The sequence below is a fragment of the Oncorhynchus tshawytscha genome, linkage group LG31 (assembly GCF_018296145.1).
Source record: "Oncorhynchus tshawytscha isolate Ot180627B linkage group LG31, Otsh_v2.0, whole genome shotgun sequence".
NCBI lineage: Eukaryota > Metazoa > Chordata > Actinopteri > Salmoniformes > Salmonidae > Oncorhynchus > Oncorhynchus tshawytscha.
The window spans coordinates 18,862,543-18,888,624 of NC_056459.1; the positions used below are offsets into that span (position 1 = coordinate 18,862,543).

The 26,082-nt window shown below is 45.2% G+C and overlaps 1 protein-coding gene across 9 annotated transcripts in view; it reads right to left on the reverse strand.

Moving 5' to 3' along the window:
- The window catches only part of map7d1b (MAP7 domain containing 1b), a 54,002-nt gene that overhangs the window by 1,164 nt on the left and 26,756 nt on the right, over positions 1–26,082 (reverse strand). For 4 of the 9 annotated variants that reach the window (XM_042309906.1, XM_024395463.2, XM_024395462.2 and 1 more), the window contains 13 exons: positions 19,291–19,454; positions 18,890–18,998; positions 17,180–17,284; positions 13,186–13,314; positions 12,596–12,750; positions 12,345–12,487; positions 11,164–11,402; positions 10,275–10,551; positions 5,862–6,042; positions 1,519–1,623; positions 1,252–1,305; positions 732–801; positions 262–519 (listed from right to left, as the gene is read on the reverse strand). In XM_042309906.1, the coding sequence (XP_042165840.1) occupies positions 262–519; positions 732–801; positions 1,252–1,305; positions 1,519–1,623; positions 5,862–6,042; positions 10,275–10,551; positions 11,164–11,402; positions 12,345–12,487; positions 12,596–12,750; positions 13,186–13,314; positions 17,180–17,284; positions 18,890–18,998; positions 19,291–19,454 (1,989 nt within the window). The remainder of the gene's footprint in view (positions 1–261; positions 520–731; positions 802–1,251; positions 1,306–1,518; positions 1,624–5,861; positions 6,043–10,274; positions 10,552–11,163; positions 11,403–12,344; positions 12,488–12,595; positions 12,751–13,185; positions 13,315–17,179; positions 17,285–18,889; positions 18,999–19,290; positions 19,455–26,082) is intronic. The other 5 variants (XM_024395467.2, XM_024395466.2, XM_024395470.2 and 2 more) reach the window with 3 other exon arrangements.

A 26,082-nucleotide genomic window follows, 5' to 3' on the forward strand; every position in this document is an offset into this window, starting at 1 on the left:
GGTGGGACAACCACATATCACAGGCATATAAAGTACATTTTCCCTCAATGTAGTAGTCAGTGCTAGAAGGGGGGTGTTGAGGCCTGCCTTTAAGGTTGCCTTTATGTTCTAGCTAATTACAGCTAGAACTGTGCTGAGCTATACACATGCTGGTATTTTGGTTATAGAGCAATGGATTGCTTACAGTGATAAAACACTTTATTTGTAATGTTGAAATAAGCAGTTTGATCATAAGGCATGTATGTAGGAATTAATCCTGACCTGCATAGCTACCTGCAGCATGCTGAGGCTTCATTGGACATGTTTTCATGAGGAAGGGCTCCAGGATTGGGTCACAGACTATGTCACTCCCCAGTTGCCCTGGCCCACCGTTGCTGCTCCCGCTGTGATTGGGCATCTGAATGATCTGCTCAAAGTCAGCAGCCTCACCATTGGCTGAGAGACCGTTCTGGTGTTTGGCTGGCTGGACACCGTTCAGCACAGGGACAGACTCTGCTGCACTCTGCTTGCTCTCAGGAGCTGCAGAAAAAAAAGTTAGTCAAGGACCATTTTCCATTGTTGACTGGCTTCTTTTTTTTCACATGTTGGAGAGTCAGCAGAGTGACACTCTACAAATGTAATTGATATAGTTTACTCTTAAACAAATACTGTACATAGCCCTTAACAGGCTGGGTTTTCAAGGATGGAGGGAGAACAAAGTGAATTTGCAAGTTACATCGCAGCGAACTTACCTTTACTTCTGTCCGTAGTGTCCTTGCCATTGGCCTGTGCTGGGGAAGTGGAATCCTTCGGCAGTGTAGGCTAGAAGAACATAAAATGGCACATGGTTGCCATGCATCAACCAAGGGTGCTACACATTGGTGGTGCTTTGACGATCTGGAAGAGCACTATATAAATGCAGTCAAACAAAGAGGGGGGGTAGGTCTATACGATAATAAGAAAATGTATACACTCACTACTGTAAGTCACTCTGGTTAAGAGCGTCTGCTAAATGACTCAAATGTAAATGTATTAAGGTCTATAAAGCACTATATAAATATAATGTAGTATTATTATTATTATAAGGGTTTTAATATGAAGCATAGGCCTTACACTATTCGCCTTTTCTCCAGCATCACGACTCACCTTTCTCCAGCATCACGACTCACCTATTTCTTCCAGCATCACGACTCACCTTTTTCCTCCAACATCACGACTCACCTTTTTCTCCAACATCACGACTCACCTTTTTCCTCCTGCATCACGACTCACCTTTTCTCCAGCATCACTACTCTTACGTGTCCTCTTCATGATCTCCTCAAGGCGCTGTGAAATTCAACCGCAGAGGCAGATTAAGTCATCATTTCATTTTTTACAACTAATGTATTGTATTTCAACAGATTTTTATATAGACTTAGATATTTTCCTTGTAAGGATACATGATAGGTATTTTTATACACACTGTAAAAACTACAGACATGCTTGTCTTCTCCACTTTGCTTCCCCCTCCATCTCTCTGATCCCTCCATCCTTCTCTACCTTCTTTCTCTCCAGGCGTGCCTGTTCCTCCTTCTGGAAGTGCTTCTCTCTCTCCAATCGCTGACGCTCCGCCTCCTCACGAGCTCTGACATCAGCCTCTTCCCTCTGACACAGACAGACAGGGGAAAGCAACATGATCAATAGATTATCAATAGTATGATTGAATAGGCCTACTCTGTGCTGTTATTATGATAACAAGGAAATTACTTGACAATGGAATGGAACCATGTCAATCTTGATTAACGAAAAATAGAATTAGGATACATTCTTTCAAGGTCATTTGTAAAATGTATCATTTTGCCAATTTGAACATCTAGGGAATTGATAAATAAATCAATTCCCTAACCACTAGGTGGCAGTAAAAGTCTACACTGCAGCAGGCACTGTAGGGCAGGGCTTGATGTCTCAAATAATAATTCCCTTACATGGCTCACAGGGTATTTCGATTTTTTTTAAACATTTATTTACCTAGGCAAGTCGGTTAAGAACAAATTCTTATTTTCAATGATGGCCTAGGAACAGTGGGTTAACTGCCTTGTTCAGGGGCAGAATGACAGATTTTTACCTTGTCAGCTTGGGGATAAGATCTTGCAACCTTTCGGTCACAAGTCCGACACTCTAACCAAGAGGCTATTTGCCGCCCCAAGTTAAAGCTTGGTCGGATATACCGCAGGCAGCAAGGAAGTAAATGACAACATCAATAATATGTTATGCTTCACAAATAGTGCAAAAAAACGAAACTACCTACAGTTAAAGTCGGAAGTTTACATGCACTTAGGTTGGAGTCATTAAAACTTGTTTTTCAACCACTCCACAAATGTATTGTTAACAAACTGCTGTCCGGTCCTCTGGCAGTCTCTATGGGGGTACCACAGGGTTCAATTCTCGGGCCGACTTTTCTCTGTGTATATCAATGATGTTGCTCTTGCTGCGGGCGATTCCCTGATCCACCTCTACGCAGACGACACCATTCTATATACTTTCGGCCCGTCATTGGACACTGTGCTATCTAACCTCCAAACAAGCTTCAATGCCATACAACACTCCTTCCGTGGCCTCCAACTGCTCTTAAACGCTAGTAAAACCAAATGCATGCTTTTCAACCGATCGCTGCCTGCACCCGCATGCCCGACAAGCATCACCACCCTGGATGGTTCCGAACTTGAATATGTGGACATCTATAAGTACCTAGGTGTCTGGCTAGACTGCAAACTCTCCTTCCAGACTCATATCAAACATCTCCAATCAAAAATCAAATCAAGAGTCGGCTTTCTATTCCGCAACAAAGCCTCCTTCACTCACGCCGCCAAGCTTACCCTAGTAAAACTGACTATCCTACCAATCCTCGACTTCGGCGATGTCATCTACAAAATGGCTTCCAACACTCTACTCAGCAAACTGGATGCAGTATATCACAGTGCCATCCGTTTTGTCACTAAAGCACCTTATACCACCCACCACTGCGACTTGTATGCTCTAGTCGGCTGGCCCTCGCTACATATTCGTCGCCAGACCCACTGGCTCCAGGTCATCTACAAGTCCATGCTAGGTAAAGCTCCGCCTTATCTCAGTTCACTGGTCACGATGGCAACACCCATCCGTAGCACGCGCTCCAGCAGGTGTATCTCACTGATCATCCCTAAAGCCAACACCTCATTTGGCCGCCTTTCGTTCCAGTACTCTGCTGCCTGTGACTGGAACGAATTGCAAAAATCGCTGAAGTTGGAGACTTTTATCTCCCTCACCAACTTCAAACATCAGCTATCTGAGCAGCTAACCGATCGCTGCAGCTGTACATAGTCTATTGGTAAATAGCCCACCCATTTTCACCTACCTCATCCCCATACTGTTTTTATTTATTTACTTTTCTGCTCTTTTGCACACCAATATCTATACCTGTACATGACCATCTGATCATTTATCACTTCAGTGTTAATCTGCAAAATTGTAACTATTCGTCTACCTCCTCATGCCTTTTGCACACATTGTATATAGACTCCCCCTTTGTTTTCTACTATGTTATTGACTTGTTAATTTGTTTATTCCATGTGTAACTCTGTGTTGTCTGCTCACACTGCTATGCTTTATCTTGGCCAGGTCGCAGTTGTAAATGAGAACTTGTTCTCAACTAGCCTACCTGGTGAAATAAAAATAAAATAAAATAAACTATAGTTTTGGCAAGTCGGTTAGGACATCTACTTTGAGCATGACATGTAATTTTTCCAACAATTGTTTGTAGACAGATTATTTCACTTCTAATTAATTCACTGTATCACAATTCCAGTGGGTCAGACGTTTACATACATTAAGTTGACTGTGCCTTTTTAAACAGCTTAGAAAATTCCAGAAAATGATGTCATGGCTTTAGAAGCTTCTGGGATGCTAATTGACATCTTTTGAGTCAATCAGAGGTTTACCTGTGGATATATTTCAAGGCCTACCTTCAAACTCAGTGCTTCTTGCTTGACATCATGGGAAAATCAAAACAAATCAGCCAAGACCTCAGAAAAAAATTGTAGACCTCCACAAGTCTGGTTCATCCTTGGGAGCAATTTCCAAACAACTGAAGGTACCACGTTCATCTGTACAAACAATAGTACGCAAGTATAAACACCATGGGACCATGCAGCCGTCATACCGCTCCGGAACGAGACGCGTTCTGTCTCCTAGAAAGGAACGTACTTTGGTACGAAAAGTGCAAATCAATCCCAGAACAACAGCAAAGGACCTTATGAAGATGCTGGAGGAAACAGGTACAAAAGTCTCTACAGTAAAACGAGTCCTATATCGACAACCTGAAAGGCCGCTCAGCAAGGAAGAAGCCACTGCTCCAAAACCGCCATAAAAAATCCAGACTACGGTTTGCAACTGCACATGGGGACAAAGATTGTACTTTTTGGAGAAATATCCTCTGGTCTGATGAAACACAAATAGAACTGTTTGGCCATAATGACCATCATTGTTATGTTTGGAGGAAAAAGGGGGAGGCTTGCAAACCAAAGAACACCATCCCAACCGTGAATGACGGGGGTGGCAGCATCATGTTGTGGGGGTGATTTTCTGCAGGAGGACCTGGTGCACTTCACAAACTAGATGGCATCATGAGGAAGGGAAATGATGTGTATATATTGAAACATCTCAAGACATCAGTCAGAAAGTTAAAGCTTGGTCGCAAATGGACAATGAACCCAAGCATACTTCCAAAGTTGTGGCAAAATGGCTTAAGGACAACAAAGTCAAGGTATTGGAGTGGCCATCACAAAGCCCTGACCTCAATCCTATAGACAATTTGTGGGCAGAACTGAAAAAGCGTGTGCGAGCAAGGAGGCCTACAAATCTGACTGTTACACCAGCTCTGTCAGGAGGAATGGGCCAAAATTCACCCACCTTATTGTGGGAAGCTCGTGGAAGGCTACCTGAAGCGTTGGACCCAAGTTAAAGAATTAAGGCAATGCTACAAAATACTAATTGAGTGTATGTAAACTTCTGACCCATTGGGAATGTGATGAAAGAAAGAACAACTTAAATAAATCATTTTCTCTGCTATTATTCTGACATTTCACATTCTTAAAATAAAGTGGTGATCTTAACTGATCTAAGACAGGGAATTTTTACTCTGATTAAATGTCAGGAATTGTGAAAAACTGAGTTTAAATGTGTTTGGCTAAGGTGTATGTAAACCTCCGACTTCAACTGTATGTTTGCTATGGCACTTCAATGTTCAAAGTTGCCTGGAATATAAAACTTGCTTATTCATGGTTCATGAGAGAGCTTAAACTACTGTCTGATGCCTGACTATCTTGACACACTGCATGGAAGATGGCTGGCAGTGTTAGACAAATGGCACATTGAACTGTGCTTCCCTAGGTGGAGAAGGGACTCAAGTGCGTGTGAACGCTACAGGCATGGGTTGTGGGTATACTGTCGCTCCCTAGCCACTGTCAGCTCACTGCAATGCGCAGACAGAGGGAGGACAGAACTGTCACCATCTCAGAGTCACAACAGCCCTCTCAGCTCCACTAAATGCTGGGCCAACACGATTATGAAGGTCAACAGCTGGCATCTGCCTAGACTGGGCATGGAGGCTGTTACATGCTGATGGTACACCTCACAGTAACACACATTCCCTCCCATACCTAGACGTACTTAGATGATAGGGCTTCAGAGGATAGGTTTCAGAGTTGGAAATTGGACTATTCAGTTTATGTATTTTAATATGTTGAGAATCCTTTCATTTGCGGTTATCAGGTGGCTGGCCTGATGGACTATGCAGAAAGCAACTTTGAAGGCTGCCTATCATATCTTCTATGTCAAGACTCCGTTACCCATAATGCTGCTCTCACCTGTTTCTGCAGGCGTTCATTCTGCTCCTGTTCAGCCCTGGCTCTCTCCCGCACCACCACCTCTTCCTCCAGACGCTGCGCCTCGTCTCTCAGACGCTGGTCCTCTGCCATGAGGTGCGCCTCCTCCTCCCTGCGCCTCCTCTCCTCCGCCTCCCGAGCCATGCCCTCCTCACGAGCAATCCTGCATGGGGAGCACGCACCATTAAGTCTGCACATGCTAAGATATGCTCATACTGGACAATATTCTCATATCAACACACACACAATGGTTCATGCCAATGCTACACTCTTATATTCGTCGCCAGACCCACTGGCTCCAGGTCATCTATAAGTCTATGCTAGGTAAAGCTCCGCCTAATCTCAGCTCACTGGTCACAATAACAACACCCACCCGTAGCACGCGCTCCAGCAGGTATATCTCATTGGTAACTGTCACTCCCTGGTCTAAGTATTTTGTGTTTTTCTTCATGTATTGGGTCAGGCCAGGGTGTGGCATGGGGTTTTTGTATTGTGGTGTGTTTTGTCTTGGGGTTTTGGTGTGTGTGTATTGGGATTGTAGCTAGTGGGGTTATCTAGCGAGGTCTATGGCTGTCTGGAGTGGTTCTCAATCAGAGGCAGGTGTTTATCGTTGTCTCTGATTGGGAACCATATTTAGGCAGCCATATTCTTTGAGTTTGTCGTGGGTGATTGTCCTTAGTGTCTTTGTTCCTGTCGCTGTGTTAGTTGACACAAGTATAGGCTGTTTCGGTTTTCGTTACGTTTATTGTTTTGTAGTGTTTTGTGTTAATTCGTGTTTACGTTGTTCATTAAACATGGATCGCAATCTACACGCTGCAGTTTGGTCCGACTCTCCTTCACACCTAGAAAATCGTAACAGAATCACCCACCACCAACGGACCAAGCAGCGTGTCAACAGGCAGGAGCAGCAGGAGAGGCAACAGGTGCAGCAGGAGAGGAGGCAACAGGAGCAGCCCAAAGAGGAGTACAGTATGGACTATACTTCTTGGGAGGAAATAGACAGGTGGGCGGTCGACCCAGGGAGAGTGCCGGTGCCCGCCTGGGATTCGATGGAGCAGTGCGCGGAAAGTTATCGGAGAATGAGGTTGGCGAAGCAAGCACGGCGGCGCGGACGGAAGCCCGAGAGTCAGCCCCAAACATTTCTTGGGGGGGGCTCACAGGGAGTATGGCTATGCCAGGTAGGAGACCTGTGCAAACTTCCTGTGGTTACCGGGGGGCTAGAGAGACCGGGCAGGCACCGTGTTATGCAGTGGTGCGCACGGTGTCCCCCAGTGCGGGTGCATAGCCCGGTGCGGTATATTGTGTGGGCATCGAGCCAGGTAAGGTTGGGCAGGCTCGGTGCTCAAGAGCTCCAGTGCGCCTGCACGGTCCGGTCTATCCAGTACCACCTCCACACCCCAGCCCTCCGGTAGCAGCTCCCCGCACCAGGCTTCCTGTGCGTGTCCTCGGTTCAGTACCACCAGTACCAGCACCACGCATCAGGCCTACAGTGCGCCTCGCCTCTCCAGCGCTGCCGGAGCCTTTCTCCTCTCCTGCGCTGCCGGAGTCTCCCGCCTGTTCAGCGCTGTCAGAGCCTTCCTCCTCTACAGCGCTGCTGGAGTCTCCTGCCTGTTCAGCGCAGCCAGAGCTGCCAGCCTGCATGGAGCAGCCAGAGCTGCCAGCCTGCATGGAGCAGCCAGAGCTGCCAGGCTGCATGGAGCTGCCAGGCTGCATGGAGCAGCCAGTCTGCATGGAGCAGCCAGAGATGTCAGTCTGCAAGGAGCTGTCAGTCTGCATGGAGCAGCCAGAGCTGCCAGTCTGCATGGAGCAGCCTGAGCTGTCAGTCTGCATGGAGCAGCCAGAGCTGTCAGTCTGCATGGAGCAGCCAGAGCTGCCAGTCTGCATGGAGCAGCCAGAGCTGTCAGTCTGCAAGGAGCTGTCAGTCTGCATGGAGCAGCCAGAGCTGCCAGTCTGCATGGAGCAGCCAGAGCTGTCAGTCTGCATGGAGCAGCCAGAGCTGCCAGTCTGCATGGAACAGCCAGAGCTGTCAGTCTGCAAGGAGCTGTCAGTCTGCATGGAGCAGCCAGAGCTGTCAGTCTGCATGGAGCAGCCAGAGCTGTCAGTCTGCATGGAGCAGCCAGAGGTGTCAGTCTGCATGGAGCAGCCAGAGCTGTCAGTCTGCATGGAGCAGCCAGAGCTGTCAGTCTGCATGAAGCAGCCCGAGCTGCCAGTCTGCAAGGAGCTGCCAGTCTGCACGGAGCTGCCAGTCTGCACGGAGCTGCCAGTCTGCAAAGAGCTGCCAGTCTGTAAGGAGCTGCCAGTCTGCAAGGAGCTGCCAGTCTGCATGGAGCCGCCAGAGCTGCCAGTCTGTAAGAAGCCGCCAGAGCTGTCAGCCTACATGGAGCAGCCAGAGCCGCCAGTCAGCGTGGAGCAGCCAGAGCCGCCAGTCAGCATGGAGCAGCCAGATCTTTCAGTCTGCCAGGATCCGCCAGTCAGCCAGACTCTTCCAGATCTGCCAGTCAACCAGACTCTTCCAGATCTGCCAGTCAACCAGACTCTTCCAGATCTGCCAGTCAACCAGACTCTTCCAGATCTGCCAGTCAACCAGACTCTTCCAGATCTGCCAGTCAACCAGACTCTTCCAGATCTGCCAGTCAACCAGACTCTTCCAGATCTGCCAGTCAACCAGACTCTTCCAGATCTGCCAGTCAGCCAGACTCTTCCAGATCTGCCAGTCATCCAGACTCTTCCAGATCCGCCAGTCAGCCAGGATCTGCCAGTCAGCCAGGATCTGCTGAAACCACCAGCCAGCCAGGATCTGCCAGTCAGCCTACCTGCCTGAAACCACCAGCCAGCCGATCTTCCTCTCACCTACCCCGAGCTTCCTCTCACTCCCGAGCTTCCTCTCACTCCCGAGCTTCCTCTCACTCCCGAGCTTCCTCTCTCACTCCCGAGCTTCCTCTCACTCCCGAGCTTCCTCTCACTCCCGAGCTTCCTCTCACTCCCGAGCTTCCTCTCACTCCCGAGCTTTCTCTCACTCCCGAGCTTTCTCTCACTCCCGAGCTTTCTCTCACTCCCGAGCTTCCCCTCAGTCCCGAGCTGTCCTTCAGTCCCGTGGGTTTCTGGGTGAGGACTACTAGGCCATGGTCGGCGGCGAGGGTGGACTATCCAGGGACGCGAGGAGAGGGGACTAAGACATTAACTGAGTGGGTTCCACGTCCCGCGCCGGAGCCGCCACCATGGACAGACGGGACCCTCCCTATTGTTTTGAGGTGCGTTCGGGAGTCCGCACCTTGGGGGGTTCTGTCACGCCCTGGTCTAAGTATTTTGTGTTTTTCTTCATGTATTGGATCAGGCCAGGGTGTGGCATGGGGTTTTTGTATTGTGGTGTGTTTTGTCTTGGGGTTTTGGTGTGTGTGTATTGGGATTGTAGCTAGTGGGGTTATCTAGCAAGGTCTATGGCTGTCTGGAGTGGTTCTCAATCAGAGGCAGGTGTTTATCGTTGTCTCTGATTGGGAACCATATTTAGGCAGCCATATTCTTTGAGTTTGTCGTGGGTGATTGTCCTTAGTGTCTTTGTTCCTGTCGCTGTGTTAGTTGACACAAGTATAGGCTGTTTCGGTTTTCGTTACGTTTATTGTTTTGTAGTGTTTTGTGTTAATTCGTGTTTACGTTGTTCATTAAACATGGATCGCAATCTACACGCTGCAGTTTGGTCCGACTCTCCTTCACACCTAGAAAATCGTAACAGTAACCCCCAAAGCCAACACCTCATTTGGCCGCCTTTCCTTCCAGTTCTCTGCTGCCAATGACTGGAACGAATTGCAATAATCGCTGGACACTTCTATTTCCCTCACTAACTTTAAACATCAGCTAACTGATCGCTGCAGCTATACATAGCCCATCTGTAAATAGCCCACCCAATATACCTACCTCATCCCCATATTGTTTTAACTTTTCTGCTCTTTTGCACACCAGTATTTCTACTTGCACATCATCATCTGCTCATCAATCACACCAGTGTTAATTTGCTAAACTTTAATTACTTCGCTACTATGGCCTATTTATTGCCTTACCACCTCACGCCATTTGCACACACTGTTTATAGACTTTCTTTTTTTCTATTGTGTTATTGACTGTACACTTGTTTATTCTATGTGTAACTCTGTGTTGTTGTTTGTGTCGCACTGCTTTGCTTTATCTTGGCCAGGTCACAGAACTTGTTCTCAACTAGCTTACCTGGTTAAATAAAGGTGAAATAAAATGTAAAAAATTTGTCTTGTACATTCAGTAAACCCTTCACGTCTATAGACAGACATATAAATACACTCCGGTCTATAATACTTAATTATTAAACAGTGCTATAATATTAACACAATGACATGTTTAATCAACTCCAGACAGTTTTAGACTGACCTTAACCTCTGCTCCTGCTCAAGGCGCTCCTGCTCTTCTCTCTCCCGTTGCTCTCTGGCCTGTCTGCGTTTCTCAGCCAGCACTCGTGCTGCTTCCTCTGGGTCGTTGGTGCCGGCTGAGGGCCTGGAAGCTGGAGTAGATGAGGCAGCCGGGGCAGTTGGGGTAGCCAGCTCAAGGGTTGAGGCAGGAGTGGAGGTGACCACTGTGACTGGTGCACTCAGCGATGGGGGTGTCACCGGCGCTGAAGACACCATAATGGCAGGAACGTTACTGGCGCCTGTAAGAGCAAGAGGGACAGGAGAGGCCTCTGTTTCAGATGAGAAGCCACATGATAGACCATGACCCTGGAAAATGCTTCAGGGCTCATCTGAAGCAAACATCAAAGTCTAAACAATCTGCGTGTTTTCTCCAGGCAGAGCAGAAAGACTAAGTAGCAGCTGAAGAGAAACATGAGACCCACCTGATCTTGGACAGTGGGACCGTAGTAATAATGTATGGCCTTTACGGTAGAGTACTCTGGATAATAAAAGATACATGAACTCCAGAGAAACAAATAGGTCATGGAATGTCAGAATATACAGTATGTGCTTGTGCTGAAGGCCACACTCAACTACAGGAGTTTGGTGGCACCTTAATTGTGGAGAACGGGCTCGTGGCAATGACGAACAGAATAAGTGGAATGGTATCAAATACATCAAACATGGTTTCCAGGTGTTTGATACCATTCCATTTGCGCCGTTCCAGTCATTATTATGAGCCGTCCTTCCCTCAGCAGCCTCCACTGCACTCAACGTGTGCGATCCAGTAACACTACTGGTGTGGCTGTAGGCCAAAGCATTTAAAACACACCCTGGCGCTTGGATACAGTAACCATGGTGAACACACTTACTCTTTGTCTCAGGAGTGTCGGGCTGATGAGGCTCGCTGTTTGTTTCCACGGCGACAGCGGCGACCGGCTGGGGCTGTACCCTGGCAGGTGTCTGGGCTCGTTTGGGGCGGGTTTTGGTGCCCGAGGGGGTCTTCTTGTCTGTGGAGGGGTTCTTGGGGGCCATTGGAGGGCAGGGGGACAACGGTCTGCTTTTGGGCGCCGCAGGCGACGGAGGTCTGTTTTTCGGTTTGGGGGTACTGCTGCAGGAAGGGAGAAAGGAGAGGCAAAGACGGAAAAGGAATGGAAAAGAGAGCGGAGTGTAAATAAAAACAGCAGTAGAAATCATATCTGTAGTTTTCCTTTCAGACAGGTTTCAGGTTATTTAATTTAATATTTCAACATCAACTCTGTGGTCTTGAACTAGGTCAGAAAAAGTATTATTGAGAATGACTGACTGAATCTCTACGTAAACGTTCAACGCTCAATAACGCTGCCATGGTCCCATGGCCCTGTTGTAGTCAGACGTGAGATGAGACCATGGCTGATTCCCAAATAGCACCCTCTTCCCTATGTAGGGCACAGCAAGGGCTTTGGACAAAAGTAGTGCACTATATAGAGAATAGGGTGCCACTTGGGACGCAACCCATGGTTCTTCTCGGTTTCCCAGCGCTGAGCAGCACCAGCATCACTCAGGGAAACCCCATTCTGTCCGAGTGCTGCTGCCTCCCTCCTGCTCCTGGTCTTGGCAGACAGGGCCCTCAGCTGAATGGTATCCAGCGGCTCTTTGGGCCCAGTTAAAACAGTCGGGACCATCTGTCAGTGAGACAGACCATTTAACCTGGCCCGGGGCTGAACCTCGATCCCCCTGCTAAGTACTAAGCTAACCCGATGCGGATCTCACTTCACAAACACCCTATTAGCATCTAATACATAAAGGTCAAATGCAAGATGGCTGTCTTGTCTTGGTGAATGATTATAGAGAGAGATAATGTAGCAGAGAGGAAAATAAAACAGTTTGACAGTATATATAAACTGTAGATCAATAGCTTTTTTTAACAAACAAATAGGATTTCTAACTTGAAAGGCTGACAGTATAAGGAAGACAGAGTATTCTACTATAGGGACATGTGGTATAGGACAGTTTAGAGTAGTTGTGCTGTTAAGTCTAAGACCAGATTCTGGGCTCTGATCTGTAACAACACCTTGACGCCGGCCTGGATCTGGTGGTGGTCTGGGTCGTTGTTGCTGTCTTCTTCTTCTTCAGCACGATCTCTTTGGAAAGAGCATTCTTCTCTTTTTCGTTCTCCCTCTCCTTGTCTTTCTTCTCTTTCTTTTTCTTATCCAACTTTGAGAAACAGAGAGAAAGGGGTGACCAGTTAGTGCTAATGACATGGTGTTGGGAGACCGGAGGAGTGTAGAATACATGTAACTACACATCAGGATGTAAGCTAACCGGCGTTGAGCTCCGTCGGCGTTGGCGCTGTGTGATGTCAGGCGTGCTGGCGGACACTCCTCCCCTCCAGCGCTCGGAGGTGTTCCGGTGAGGGTGGTGGTGGGAGCAGGCGTCCAGGGGGCTGGCGGAGGCTGAACGGGAGCAGTGGTGAGAGTCTGAGTACAACACAGAGATGAAGAGAAACAGGCTGGATGGACTAGGTCAGGTCAAGACTCCTCTTACAGTTATGATAATGATAGGCCTCTTAGGCCAGCTACTGAGAACATAATGGTGGCAGATAGCCACCCTGAATGGTGTCTGGCAATATTAGGTTCTGCAGGATTTAACCACTCATGTTTGTGGCTGAGGTGAGTTTACTTCCTATGGCTGAAATAAGGCATGAAATCATGATACTGTAACTAATGGGAGTATGGTGCATATCATACATGCTGTATGTTTTTCTCTGAAAGAGAAGGAAAACACTAGAATACCCAAGCTTCAACCCTGTAATTGTAAGTTAGCAACAAACAAAAGGAGAGAAGGTACATTTCTTGTCATGTTAAGTTCTATAATAAAAGTAGAGTAAAGGGTCCTAGAGAGGGGTGACTCACGGAGGTCCCGGGAGTCGCTGGGGTTTAGCAGGGTCACAGCGCTGCGGCTGCGGGCCAAAAAGGACAGGGTGGGAGTCATGAGCCTCTCCACGATGCGGCTCTCCCACGGGCTAAGACGCAGACTGCGAGCTGGGAGACACAAGAGGGTGCTGTTAGTACCTGGGTGCTCTTACCCCCCCCACACACACACACACTGCAGATCCCCTAAACCAGACACTGCACCACCACCAGGTTCAGCCACCGTTCACCAGTCACTCACTGACGACACTGCAGCACAGCTTTTCATCCCCCAACACAAACAGGCCTCTGTCTGACCACACTCTCTTTAACTGTACCAACCTCACTCTGACCACACAGAGACAGTCACAGACGTCTCTTCAGTTGTACATTATGATGTGGAGAAATCTGGAGGTGTTTCACCTAGTTACATGTCATTAATACAGCTTTACCAATCACACATATTAACAAACCGACTCAACCTCTTCATTTTGAAAATGTTACTTCTTTCTAGATGACTTACCATTACAAAACACACCACCCAAAAGCCATGGCTATCTAGTAGGCCATGCAAAGGCAGGTTAAAGTTTCTGATCAATTCAGCATTATAAACTGGGTGGTTCGAGACCTGAATGCTGATTTGCTGACAGCCATGGTATATCAGACCACATAGCACAGGTATGGCAAAACATTTATTTTTACTGCTCTAATTATGTTGGTAACCAGTTTATAATAGCAATAAGGCACCTCGGGGGTTTGTGATATATGGCCAATATACCACGGCTTTGCGTCGCCTTAGCTGTGGTATATACCACACCCCCCTGGGCCTTATTGCTTAATTATAGCCTACACTACCCGGATGCTACGAGTAAGGCTCACTCTTATAATGTCATTGGGTCAGTATCATATGTTTGTCTGTCATATGATGTTAAGTGTTACATTAGTGTCATAAGATGAAGACTGATCCATATGAAGTTCAACAACAGGAGGATGTGTTTGATGCATTGTGATGGGCTGCTACACAGACATTGGTTGGCACCTCATTCCCTATATAGTGCATTCGTTTTGACCAGGGCCCATAGGGCTTTGGACAAAAATTGTGCACTACATGGGGAATAGGGTGGCATTTGGGATGCAGATTTCTGACAAACACTCAAGAACAATCATAACTGGAACAAATGTAATATCAGAGCAAATGTGTTTTGAACATTGCGAGAGTCTGAAATCATTTGTCCCTAAAACTACACCAATATCACAAATGAAGAACATTTCAAACACAGCATATAAGGCAAAAAAACACAGAACTGGCGTTGTAGTGAAAGAACCAGACTTGTGGATTTGTTAGAGGCCTCTATGAGAGTTCTGTGTAGAGGAGGATTCAGAGGAGAAATGACAAAAACCTTTTGAAGATGAGTTGAAATAGGGACACTGTGCAATGCAGCGTTGCGTAATACTGTAACATACATAATACAGTACCTCCCGTTCCTCTCAAACTGGGGTAACGAGTCTGACCCTCCCCCTGAGTCTACTGGTGTCTCGTAAACTTCTTTCTAAGTAATTGGCAATTATCTGACTACAGAGTTTCAGCATCTTCAATGGGCCATTCATAGTATCTCACAATATAATATTTACATGGGCTTCTCAAGTTCAACTCCATCACAAGGACAATTTGACAGTGGAATGTCGCAAAATGTCCACAATGAGATGACCAAAATGGTAAAGGCCTAAATACCATTCTGTTAAGAGACTTCCTGTACATTGCTTCGCTGCTGTACATTTTAGCAGACAATATTATCCAAAATGACTTACAGGAGCAATTAGGTTTAAGTGACTTGCTAAAGGGCACATCAACAGATTTTCCCCCTAGTCGGCTCAGGGATTTGAACCAGCAACCTTTCAGATACTGGCCCAACACTCCTAACCGCTACGTTACCTGCCGCATACTGGTTTATTGTGTGGCCCCGAGTCTTTAGATCAAGTCTGCTATGCTAATTAGCATCCCAAATGGCACCCTATCCCCTATTTGTATTTTTTTATTTAACTAGGTAAGTCAGTTAAGAACAAATTCTTATTTACAATGACTGCCTACACAACGCTGGGTCAATTGTCCCTATGGGACTCCCAATCACGGCCGGTGCACTACTTTTGACCAGGGCCCATAGGGTGCCATTTGGGAGGCGACCTTGATATGGCTCCTAAGGTCAAGTCAGCTATGCTTGTGTAGATCACTGAGCTCTCTCTGCATGCTCTAACTAATCACATACGTACGTACATACATATAGTCACACACACATTCACCCATGTAAGGTAAGCTCACAACAGCAACACATAGAAGCTGATGATAAGCGTGATGTGTAATTTCTGTAGATGCATGTAAAGCACATTTAGGATGTCACCTGTCAGTGAATGGAAAATCCTGAAAAGCATAGACAAATATACTAAGTTGCTAATATAATTGATTGGTTCATATTATCTAATGGACCTGGGGTTACATTGGCTATATTTTTGGACAGATCATTTTCACAAAGTATTTTATGGTTGATAACCCAACTAGGCCCTGGCCTTGTTGCTAAGCAACAGTCAGGAGGATTTTTTTTCTCCTTCAATGCGGCAAGACATTTGCTTGGCTGCTGTTTGATAAAATGTACACCTGGTAGTTGGGATCCTGGGTCTTTAAACGCATCTGGCTGTTATTGGCATACTTACTGTATATCCTGAAGCCAGAACATTTGTAACTGCTAAATCGACTGGATTTTATATGGAAGCTTCTGGAAAATATAAGTCTGCTGAGGGAGGACATTCTGTGTTCCTCATGTAAGAATTGACTATTGATGTCTGAATATTGCGTTTGAACAACCATTACAGTGGTGTGGTATTGGAGATCAATAAAAGTCGGTTATGAGAGACATGACAAAAGAGTGGATAATAAAGCTGAATATTAATATTGTAGCAACTTTTAAACATGATGACCTCTCTATCTGAGATCTCCTATCTACATAATGTAGTAAGTCAATAAAGAGTTCAGCCATGACTATCTGACCATGCACTTGTACATTTGTGCCACCACTACTGACACCACAGCACCATCACTGACACACCACCACCACTACTGACACCACACCAACACTACTGACATCACACCAACGCTACTGACATCACACAACCACTACTGACAACACCACTGACACCACACAACCACTACTGAAAACACCACTGACACCACACAACCACTACTGACATCACACCACCACTACTGACAACACCACTACTGACACCACACAACCACTACTGACATCACACCACCACTACTGACGACACTGCCACTACTGACACCACAATACCACACCACTATCACTGACATCACACCACCATCACTAACACCACACAACCACTACTGACGACACGACCACAACACCACCACTACTGACACCACTACTGACACCACACCACCACTATTGACACCATAATACCACAACACCACTACTGACACCACACCACCACTACTGACACCACAACACCATACCATTGACACCACACCACCACACCACCCCCGCTGACACCGCACCACCACCAACACAGCATATCACTATAGCAGAGTGGAGGACAACCAAAGAGTGTGGAAGAGGAGGGTGTTGGGACCGAAGTGACAGAAACATATATACACCATTATAAAAGATTATCACAAAATATGAATGTCAGGGCTGATCAAAAATGCAAAGAGAAGGTAAATCAATCAACAACAACATCAACAAAACCACGATGCACACGAGACTGGGGGTGTGAGGGAGGTGATGTAGTGTTTTAGGGATAGGAAATGACCGGTCACCAAGCAACAGGCAGGCAGGCAGGCAGGCCACCAGCAACAACAGTTAAAAGAAAAACCAAACACTAGATCGGGGTAAGGTAAGGAGATCTGAGAGGGAGGGGGTGGGCAGAGGGGAGGAGGGGGGTTTATATAGAGGCCTGGTGGACATTGACGCAGGTCGGTCGTCCTTACTTCTGTTGGGGGAGTTCCAGAGGGTGGCAGAGGACTTGGACAGCCTGTTGTTAATGACAGGGTCCACCTGTCTTGGCAAGTTGACGGTGGAGGCCGAGCATCTGCCTGCACCGGAGAGAACGCAACAGACAACAACTGTTCACAAAGTTGGCGGGGTGGGGACCCGACGAGGCTGTGCTGGAGTCGTAGGGGAGAGGAGGTTCCGAGATCGCTGAGCTCAGATATATAAGACCCCTCTTCAAATGAAATCCCAAGTTCATGTCAATGTGATACCTAAATGCTATTTATCAAGTTTATTCTGCTGATCTGTTTATTTGTATGTGTATATAGTAACAATTGTTGGTCCACTAATGTTTTTATTACCATCCTCACACAGGTGTGGGCAATTGTAATTATCTGCTAGGCACCTGCACATAAAAATAAATAAAAACTATGGCTTTGGCACATCTCTTGTTGATCTGATGAAGGCAAAACTGCCGAAACACGGTAGCCTGTCCACCCGAAAATAAAAAGGTGAAATAAGGTGATGTCTTTTTTTGTCCCTTAAAAAAATAATAATTGGAGTGCCACCAATTCTCAATGTTCTTGAACTTGGGATTTCATTTGAAGTCATTGTCATTTATGGCAGAGCACCCAGCTATTAAACGAGATAGCGCACCTGCTACCCACTCCCCAATACAAGACCCCTCTGTCTGTCTCCCTGGACCATGCAGTTGATAGAGCTAGACCTACAGGAGGACCACTTCACCATTCACTGTTTCATTTTAGGCTGTTGGCTCAGACAGACCTGATTCACTCTATTTACACAGGGCTAACTCTTTGATTCACCTAATTCATTACTAAGCAGTCCACTCGGACAGGACAGATTCAGAGTGCTTTTAATCTGGGGAAGGGGTTAGGGTACTGGAAAAAGGTTGGGGTAAAATTGGGAAAGTTAAATGACTGGGTTTATGAATGGCATCTAAAACCCAGAAACAAATCTTTGCATATAAAAGCAACAACCGGAAAAGTGGAAAAATTGATTGTCTTTGTTGCTCAAACCAAAACACATCCACACACACTCATTTTCATTTACACTTCAGAGAGGAGAGAAGGTTCTTGACCTCAAGGTCACAATCAAAGAGATAGCCTTTCACAAGCTTGCGTCATTGTTGGACTGAGCAGCATAGGAGAGAGTTGGTACACTGAACCCTGAGTCGATTCCTTACAGCTCTGATCAACTCAACACCTTGCAGCTCACGCAGCAAGTCGAATGAAAGGTATACATGACACCTTTTCCCTTCTATCTCCTATTTCATGGACTCTACTGAACAGTGAGAATCTGGAGTGAGAGAAACAGTACGTTAAGAATACAAATCCAGTCTAAATCATAATGGTACTCAGTGATTCAGTGATAAATGAAGTCAAGTAGAAATAGTGAGCCACTGTTAGGCAAAATAATGTTAGTAAACATGAATTATACTGTAGAATGACTAATTTCGCTATTCTAATGGTACTCAGAACATTACCACCCCAACCAAATTACAGTGCCTAACAATGGCCTAACACCAAAACCTTAGGACACTGTAAATAATTAACATCAGTTAGACTAGAAAGTTAAGTTTCTGTCCTGTACTATGAAGATACTCTGTACAAGCAATTCATTGAAGTTCTGGGTGGTTCATGTCTATACGGTTCTATGAGGTTCTACGTGGTTCCAGTGCGACTCACTTTGTCTGCGGGAGGTCTGGTTGAGGCCGCCGGCCCAGGACCATCTCTGCTGACGGATCTCAGCCCAGGTCTTTTTGGTTGACTTTTTGATGGCCGCCTCGTAGCGCTCCTGTGGTGGGGACATTGGGAGACAAAAACTGTGACTCTCTCAAGAAGCTACACTTAGCTGAGAACAGTGATATGTAATATTTACAAAATACCAAACCACCATGTATGTGCCCTCTCCACCCAAAGCAACTGCTTAGAATTTAATATTATTCCTAAAGTGATAATTAATTAAAGTTTAGATCATTGGCTGTATGTGTACCCTAGACTAACCAAGCTGATAACAAAACTGCACACAACAACTGAGCAAGAGAGAGATATTGAACGTGACCCTCCTCCAGGCCTCTACTCCCCACCTTGTTCTTTTCAAGTTTCTGCCTCTGTTTCTCCTCCAGGAGGGCTCTTCGTTTCTCAAGCTTCAGTCTCTGGTCCTCCAGCCTCTTCCTGCGCTCCTCGAGCTGGCTCTCCCTCAGACGCCTCGCTTTCTCCTCCTTCTCCAGCCACTGGGCCTTCTTAGCCGCTATGCAACGGGAGACAACGGGTACAGGTTTAGTTTTATTTGAATATACATGGTTTAGTTTAGTTTTATAGACTCATGGTTTAATTGTTTCATTTCAATATACAGTACCAGTCAAAAGTTTGGACACCTACTCATTCAAGGGTTTTTCTTTATTTTTAATATTTTCTACATTATATACAAATATAAAATATATCAAAACTATGAAATAACACATATGGAATCATGTAGTAACCAAGAAAGTGCTAAACAAATCAAAGTATATTTTATATTTGAGATTCTTCAAAGTAGCCACCCTTTGCCTTGATGATAGCTTTGCACACACTTGGCATTCTCTCAACCAGCTTCAAATCAAATCAAATCAAATTTTATTTGTCACATACACATGGTTAGCAGATGTTAATGCGAGTGTAGCGAAATGCTTGTGCTTCTAGTTCCGACAATGCAGTAATAACGAACAAGTAATCTAACTAACAATTCCAAAAAACTACTGTCTTATACACAGTGTAAGGGGATAAAGAATATGTACATAAGGATATATGAATGAGTGATGGTACAGAGCAGCATAGGCAAGATACAGTAGATGATATCGAGTACAGTATATACATATGAGATGAGTATGTAAACCAAGTGGCATAGTTAAAGTGGCTAGTGATACATGTATTACATAAGGATGCAGTCGATGATATAGAGTACAGTATATACGTATGCATATGAGATGAATAATGTAGGGTAAGTAACATTATATAAGGTAGCATTGTTTAAAGTGGCTAGTGATATATTTACATCATTTCCCATCAATTCACATTATTAAAGTGGCTGGAGTTGAGTCAGTGACATTGGCAGTGTGTTGGCAGCAGCCACTCAATGTTAGTGGTGGCTGTTTAACAGTCTGATGGCCTTGAGATAGAAGCTGTTTTTCAGTCTCTCGGTCCCAGCTTTGATGCACCTGTACTGACCTCGCCTTCTGGATGACAGCGGGGTGAACAGGCAGTGGCTCGGGTGGTTGATGTCCTTGATGATCTTTATGGCCTTCCTGTAGCATCGGGTGGTGTAGGTGTCCTGGAGGGCAGGTAGTTTGCCCCCGGTGATGCGTTGTGCAGACCTCACTACCCTCTGGAGAGCCTTACAGTTGAGGGCGGTGCAGTTGCCATACCAGGCGGTGATACAGCCCGCCAGGATGCTCTCGATTGTGCATCTGTAGAAGTTTGTGAGTGCTTTTGGTGACAAGCCGAATTTCTTCAGCCTCCTGAGGTTGAAGAGGCGCTGCTGCGCCTTCTTCACGATGCTGTCTGTGTGAGTGGACCAATTCAGTTTGTCTGTGATGTGTATGCCGAGGAACTTAAAACTTGCTACCCTCTCCACTACTGTTCCATCGATGTGGATGGGGGTGTTCCCTCTGCTGTTTCCTGAATTCCACAATCATCTCCTTAGTTTTGTTGACGTTGAGTGTGAGGTTATTTTCCTGACACCACACTCCGAGGGCCCTCACCTCCTCCCTGTAGGCCGTCTCGTCGTTGTTGGTAATCAAGCCTACCACTGTTGTGTCGGCCGCAAACTTGATGATTGAGTTGGAGGCGTGCGTGGCCACGCAGTCGTGGGTGAACAGGGAGTACAGGAGAGGGCTCAGAACGCACCCTTGTGGGGCCCCAGTGTTGAGGATCAGCGGGGAGGAGATGTTGTTGCCTACCCTCGCTTCATGAGGGAGTCCCCTGGAATGCATTTCAATTAACAGGTGTGCCTTGTTAAAAGTTCATTTGTGGAATTTCTTTCCTTCTTAATGCATTTAAGACAATCGGTTGTGTTGTGACAAGGTAGGTGTGGTATACAGAAGATAACCCTATTTGGTAAAAGACCAAGTCCATATTATGGCAAGAACAGCTCAAATAAGCAAAGAGAAACAACAGTCCATCATTACTTTAAGACATGAAGGTCAGTTAATGCGGAAGTTTCAAGTTTCAAGTGCAGTCGCAAAAACCATCAAGCGCTATGATGGACCGTCACAGGAAAGGAAGACCCAGAGTTGCCACTGCTGCAGAGGATAAGTTCATTAGATTTACCAGCTTCAACAATTGCAGCCCAAATAAATGCTTCACAGAGTTCAAGTAACAGACACATCTCACTATCAACTGTTCAGAAGAGACTGCGTGAATCAGGCCTTCACTACTAAAGGACACCAATAAGAATAAGAGACTTGTTTGGGCCAAGAAACACAAGCAATGTACATTAGACAGGTGGAAATCTGTCGTTTGGGAGTCCAAATCTGAGATTTTTGGTTCAACCACCGTGTCTTTGTGAGACGCAGAGTAGGTGAACGGATGATCTCTGCATTTGTGGTTTGTGGTTCCCACCGTGAAGCATGGAGGAGGAGGTGTTATGGTGTGGGGGTACTTTACTGGTGACACTTTCAGTGATTTATTTAGAATTCAAGGCACTCTTATCCAGCATGGCTCCCACAGCATTCTGCAGCGATATGCCATCCCATCTGGTTTGCGCTTAGTGCGACTATCATTTGTTTCTCAACAGGACAATGACCTAAGACACCTCCAGGCTGTGTAAGGGCTATTTCACCAAGAAGGAGAGTGATGGAGTGCTGCAACAGATGACCTGGCCTCCACAATCACACGACCTCAACCCAATTGAGGTGGTTTGGGATGAGTTGGACCGCAGAGTGAAGAAAAAGCAGCCAACAAGTGCTCAGACGATGTGGGACAACCTTCAAGACTGTTGGAAAAGCGTTCCAGGTGAAGCTGGTTGAGAAAATGCCAAGAGTGTGCAAAGCTGTTATCAAGGCAAAGGGTGGCTACTTTGAAGATTTTAAAACTTGTTTGGTTACTACATGATTCCACATGTGTTATATCATAGTTTTGATGTCTTCACTATTATTCTACAATGTAGAAAATAGTAAAAATAAAGAAAAACCCTTGAATGAGTAGGTGTGTCCAAACTTTTGACTGGTACTGTACATGACAGCTATACAAAAAAAAACCAGAAATAAATAAATGCGGTACAGTTAGCTAATTAAGAAAGTTCAGAAGTCATGGATGGGATCATGTACCATTCAGCGTTGTTGAAGCACTTGGGGATAGTGAGCAGAGGAAACATCAGGGTTACATAGCTAATACCTTAGACCTGTTCTATGTTACCAGCCTATTACCTAACTGGGATATAATCTCTCCATCTCTTTCTATTTCTTTCTGCCCTACCTGGTCATAAACAACTCTGAATGACTGAGCAGTACATCATTTGCTGTTTGTTCACTGAGAGGAATTCTGGCCTGGTGATCTGTTAAAGACTTTTAGAGGCACAAAAGTCTCATGGCTTCCTGGAACTAGATAGGAAAAGGAATAAAAATAGATTGGGAAGATGAAGACATATTGTTGTTTACATCCTGCTAAGAGTTGTAATCTTATTAGAATAATTCTAATAACAGTAAACAAGTAGTTGTAGTAGTAGCATCCTACTGTGTTTTACTAGTGCTTTCTAGCAGATACCGAGTTTCACGCCACAGATTCTGTGGCTCATTCCTGACAGACACGATTAAAATGCAATCATTCGGGCTTTGTTTAAAATCCAAGCATGCTGTGCACCAGCTGTGTCCTCTCAGCTCATTAAGCCTTCTTTGAGGTAGACGCCACATGTGTACTGTGTCTCAGAGTGGCATTTCCTGTTCTGCAGTCCCTTGCACATGGGCCCACTTCCACACACATGTTGTTTAGCATGGTGGGGGCAAGCTACTTTTGAAGAGTTTTTGGGGGGGCTCATAGTTTTTTGGGGCCCACTTCCACTGCACACGTTTTGTTTAGCACTAAAATGGTGGGGTCTGGATACTCTTGAAGAGTAATTTTTTTCAAGATAATGTCTCAGTGCTGATTGTGAGATGTCTTTGATAACGCATATGTTTGATAATGAATGCAATCCTCACTCTGAAATATTTAAAACATTAAAACGATTTGATCAAAATCTGAAATGCATGAGTGTTTGATGTTCTAAGTTAAGGGCCTGATTTGTATTCTGTTAACATTCCCTAGCCCTTCTCTATAAATAAGTAAAAGGCTAGAATACTCTAGTCCAGGGGTTCTCAAACATTTTCGGTCCGGGGACCCCTTTTGTGATAGCAAAATAATCATGGACCTCCTCATAATCAGAACACAACTTGCATATAAGGAGATTTACTATGACTTCGGCAGTGCATGCCCGGATGAACCAAGTCTCCGGCCCTGGGAAGGAACATTTTCAAGTCCCACCTCTTGGCATCGGAGAGAAAATCTTCCAGTCCTCAAGCTAATTTCCTGCAATTCTACCCATTTTATCAAGGGGAAGAGAGAGAACTTTGCAGTTTTAAAGGTTAAATTACAGTGCATTTATGTTTTAAAAATATCTATCGTTTTTGGGGAATACAAGAAGTATTGAGAGGAAAAATGTCTAATTGCTGAAGTACTGTGGATACCAATATTCCTGTGAGCCTCCCAGGCCCATGTTGTTCAGGGTTAAGAACATAAACTGTAGATTAATAATATGACTGTATTGATTGTATTTTGTATTACACCCTCTAAACGTATTCCACCAATCCCTTGGCCAAAATGTATCTGTTGTTGTTAGTAATATTCATTAAAAAATATAGAAAAATCAGATCTGACCACAGACCCCTGCTCTAGTCTACACCCACAAAGAAAACACTAGCTTGTTTCTCCATCATGGATCAAAATGTATTATAGCAATTTTCAGTATCTGAGTGGCAGAAATACAATTAGCTAAATACGTTGAGCGCCTGCACTTTAACATTGTAAAGCCACAGTAATGGCATTATATACAATGTCCCTTACATAACAACCCTGTGCTTTAAAATATGTTGTAAATGAACTTGTTTTATGTTTTATTGTCACATACACCAGATATGTGCAGTGAAATGTGTTGTTTTACAGGGTCAGCCATAGTAGTACGGTGCCCCTTGAGCAAATTATGGTTCAGGATATTGCACAAGGGCACATCGACAGATTTTTCACCTTGTCAGCTCAGGTATTTGAACCAGCTACCATTTGGTTACTGGCCCACTGCTCTAACCACTAGGCTACCTACAAAAAATAATCACATTTAGCTTTTTTTGTATGTCATCACCAGTATAGTATATATATGGTCATAAACTTTAGAACATCTAACCATAAAAGCTTGATGCTGTGAGATCTAAACATTACAATATCTGGTCCATAGGAGATTCATATCTTACATCTGGACCAACAGAGGTCAGCCAAAGGTTTGCCATTATCAGTCAAATAATAGGTTCTGTCCGCTGGCTGGCTGGCTGGCTGCTGAAACAATTCCTTGGCATGGCGATTATAATGAGACTAATGAAATAAGTAATTACATCTAATCTGTCTGAGAGGCACGTCACGGTCGATTCACGGTAATGACTACACATTTTTCACGCCGCTCCCCAGGGGGATTATGGGACGGCTCAGTGGGATACGCCCGCCAAGTCCTCCTCTGATTGGTTGCTCAGGATTTGGCCTCAGTGCAGAGAAAGAGGGGCTTAGGCCAATGTTGTGGGAGAATAGGGTTGGGGAAAATACTAGTCTACTGCATGTCTCTGAGTTGATAATAAGATCAGAATACAATATCTTGAAAAATAGACCCTGAAAACATCTGTAGAGAAAAATCTATATTGGAAAGACATTACTAAATGAATGCAAAGTATACATGTAAAAATTGATGGGGGATTTGAACAAATATGGTGAAGGAAAAATATCTGCAAAATGAGAACTTGAAAGAAAAAACATCATGATGGGGTCATATACAGTGCCTTGCGAAAGTATTCGGCCCCCTTGAACTTTGCGACCCTTTGCCACATTTCAGGCTTCAAACATAAAGATATAAAACTGTATTTTTTTGTGAGGAATCAACAACAAGTGGGACACAATCATGAAGTGGAACGACATTTATTGGATATTTCAAACTTTTTTAACAAATCAAAAACTGAAAAATTGGGCGTGCAAAATTATTCAGCCCCTTTACTTTCAGTGCAGCAAACTCTCTCCAGAAGTTCAGGGAGGATCTCTGAATGATCCAATGTTGACCTAAATGACTAATGATGATAAATACAATCCACCTGTGTGTAATCAAGTCTCCGTATAAATGCACCTGCACTGTGATAGTCTCAGAGGTCCGTTAAAAGCGCAGAGAGCATCATGAAGAACAAGGAACACACCAGGCAGGTCCGAGATACCGTTGTGAAGAAGTTTAAAGCCGGATTTGGATACAAAAAGATTTCCCAAGCTTTAAACATCCCAAGGAGCACTGTGCAAGCGATAATATTGAAATGGAAGGAGTATCAGACCACTTGAAATCTACCAAGACCTGGCCGTCCCTCTAAACTTTCAGCTCATACAAGGAGAAGACTGATCAGAGATGCAGCCAAGAGGCCCATGATCACTCTGGATGAACTGCAGAGATCTACAGCTGAGGTGGGAGACTCTGTCCATAGGACAACAATCAGTCATATATTGCACAAATCTGGCCTTTATGGAAGAGTGGCAATAAGAAAGCCATTTCTTAAAGATATCCATAAAAAGTGTCATTTAAAGTTTGCCACAAGCCACCTGGGAGACACACCAAACATGTGGAAGAAGGTGCT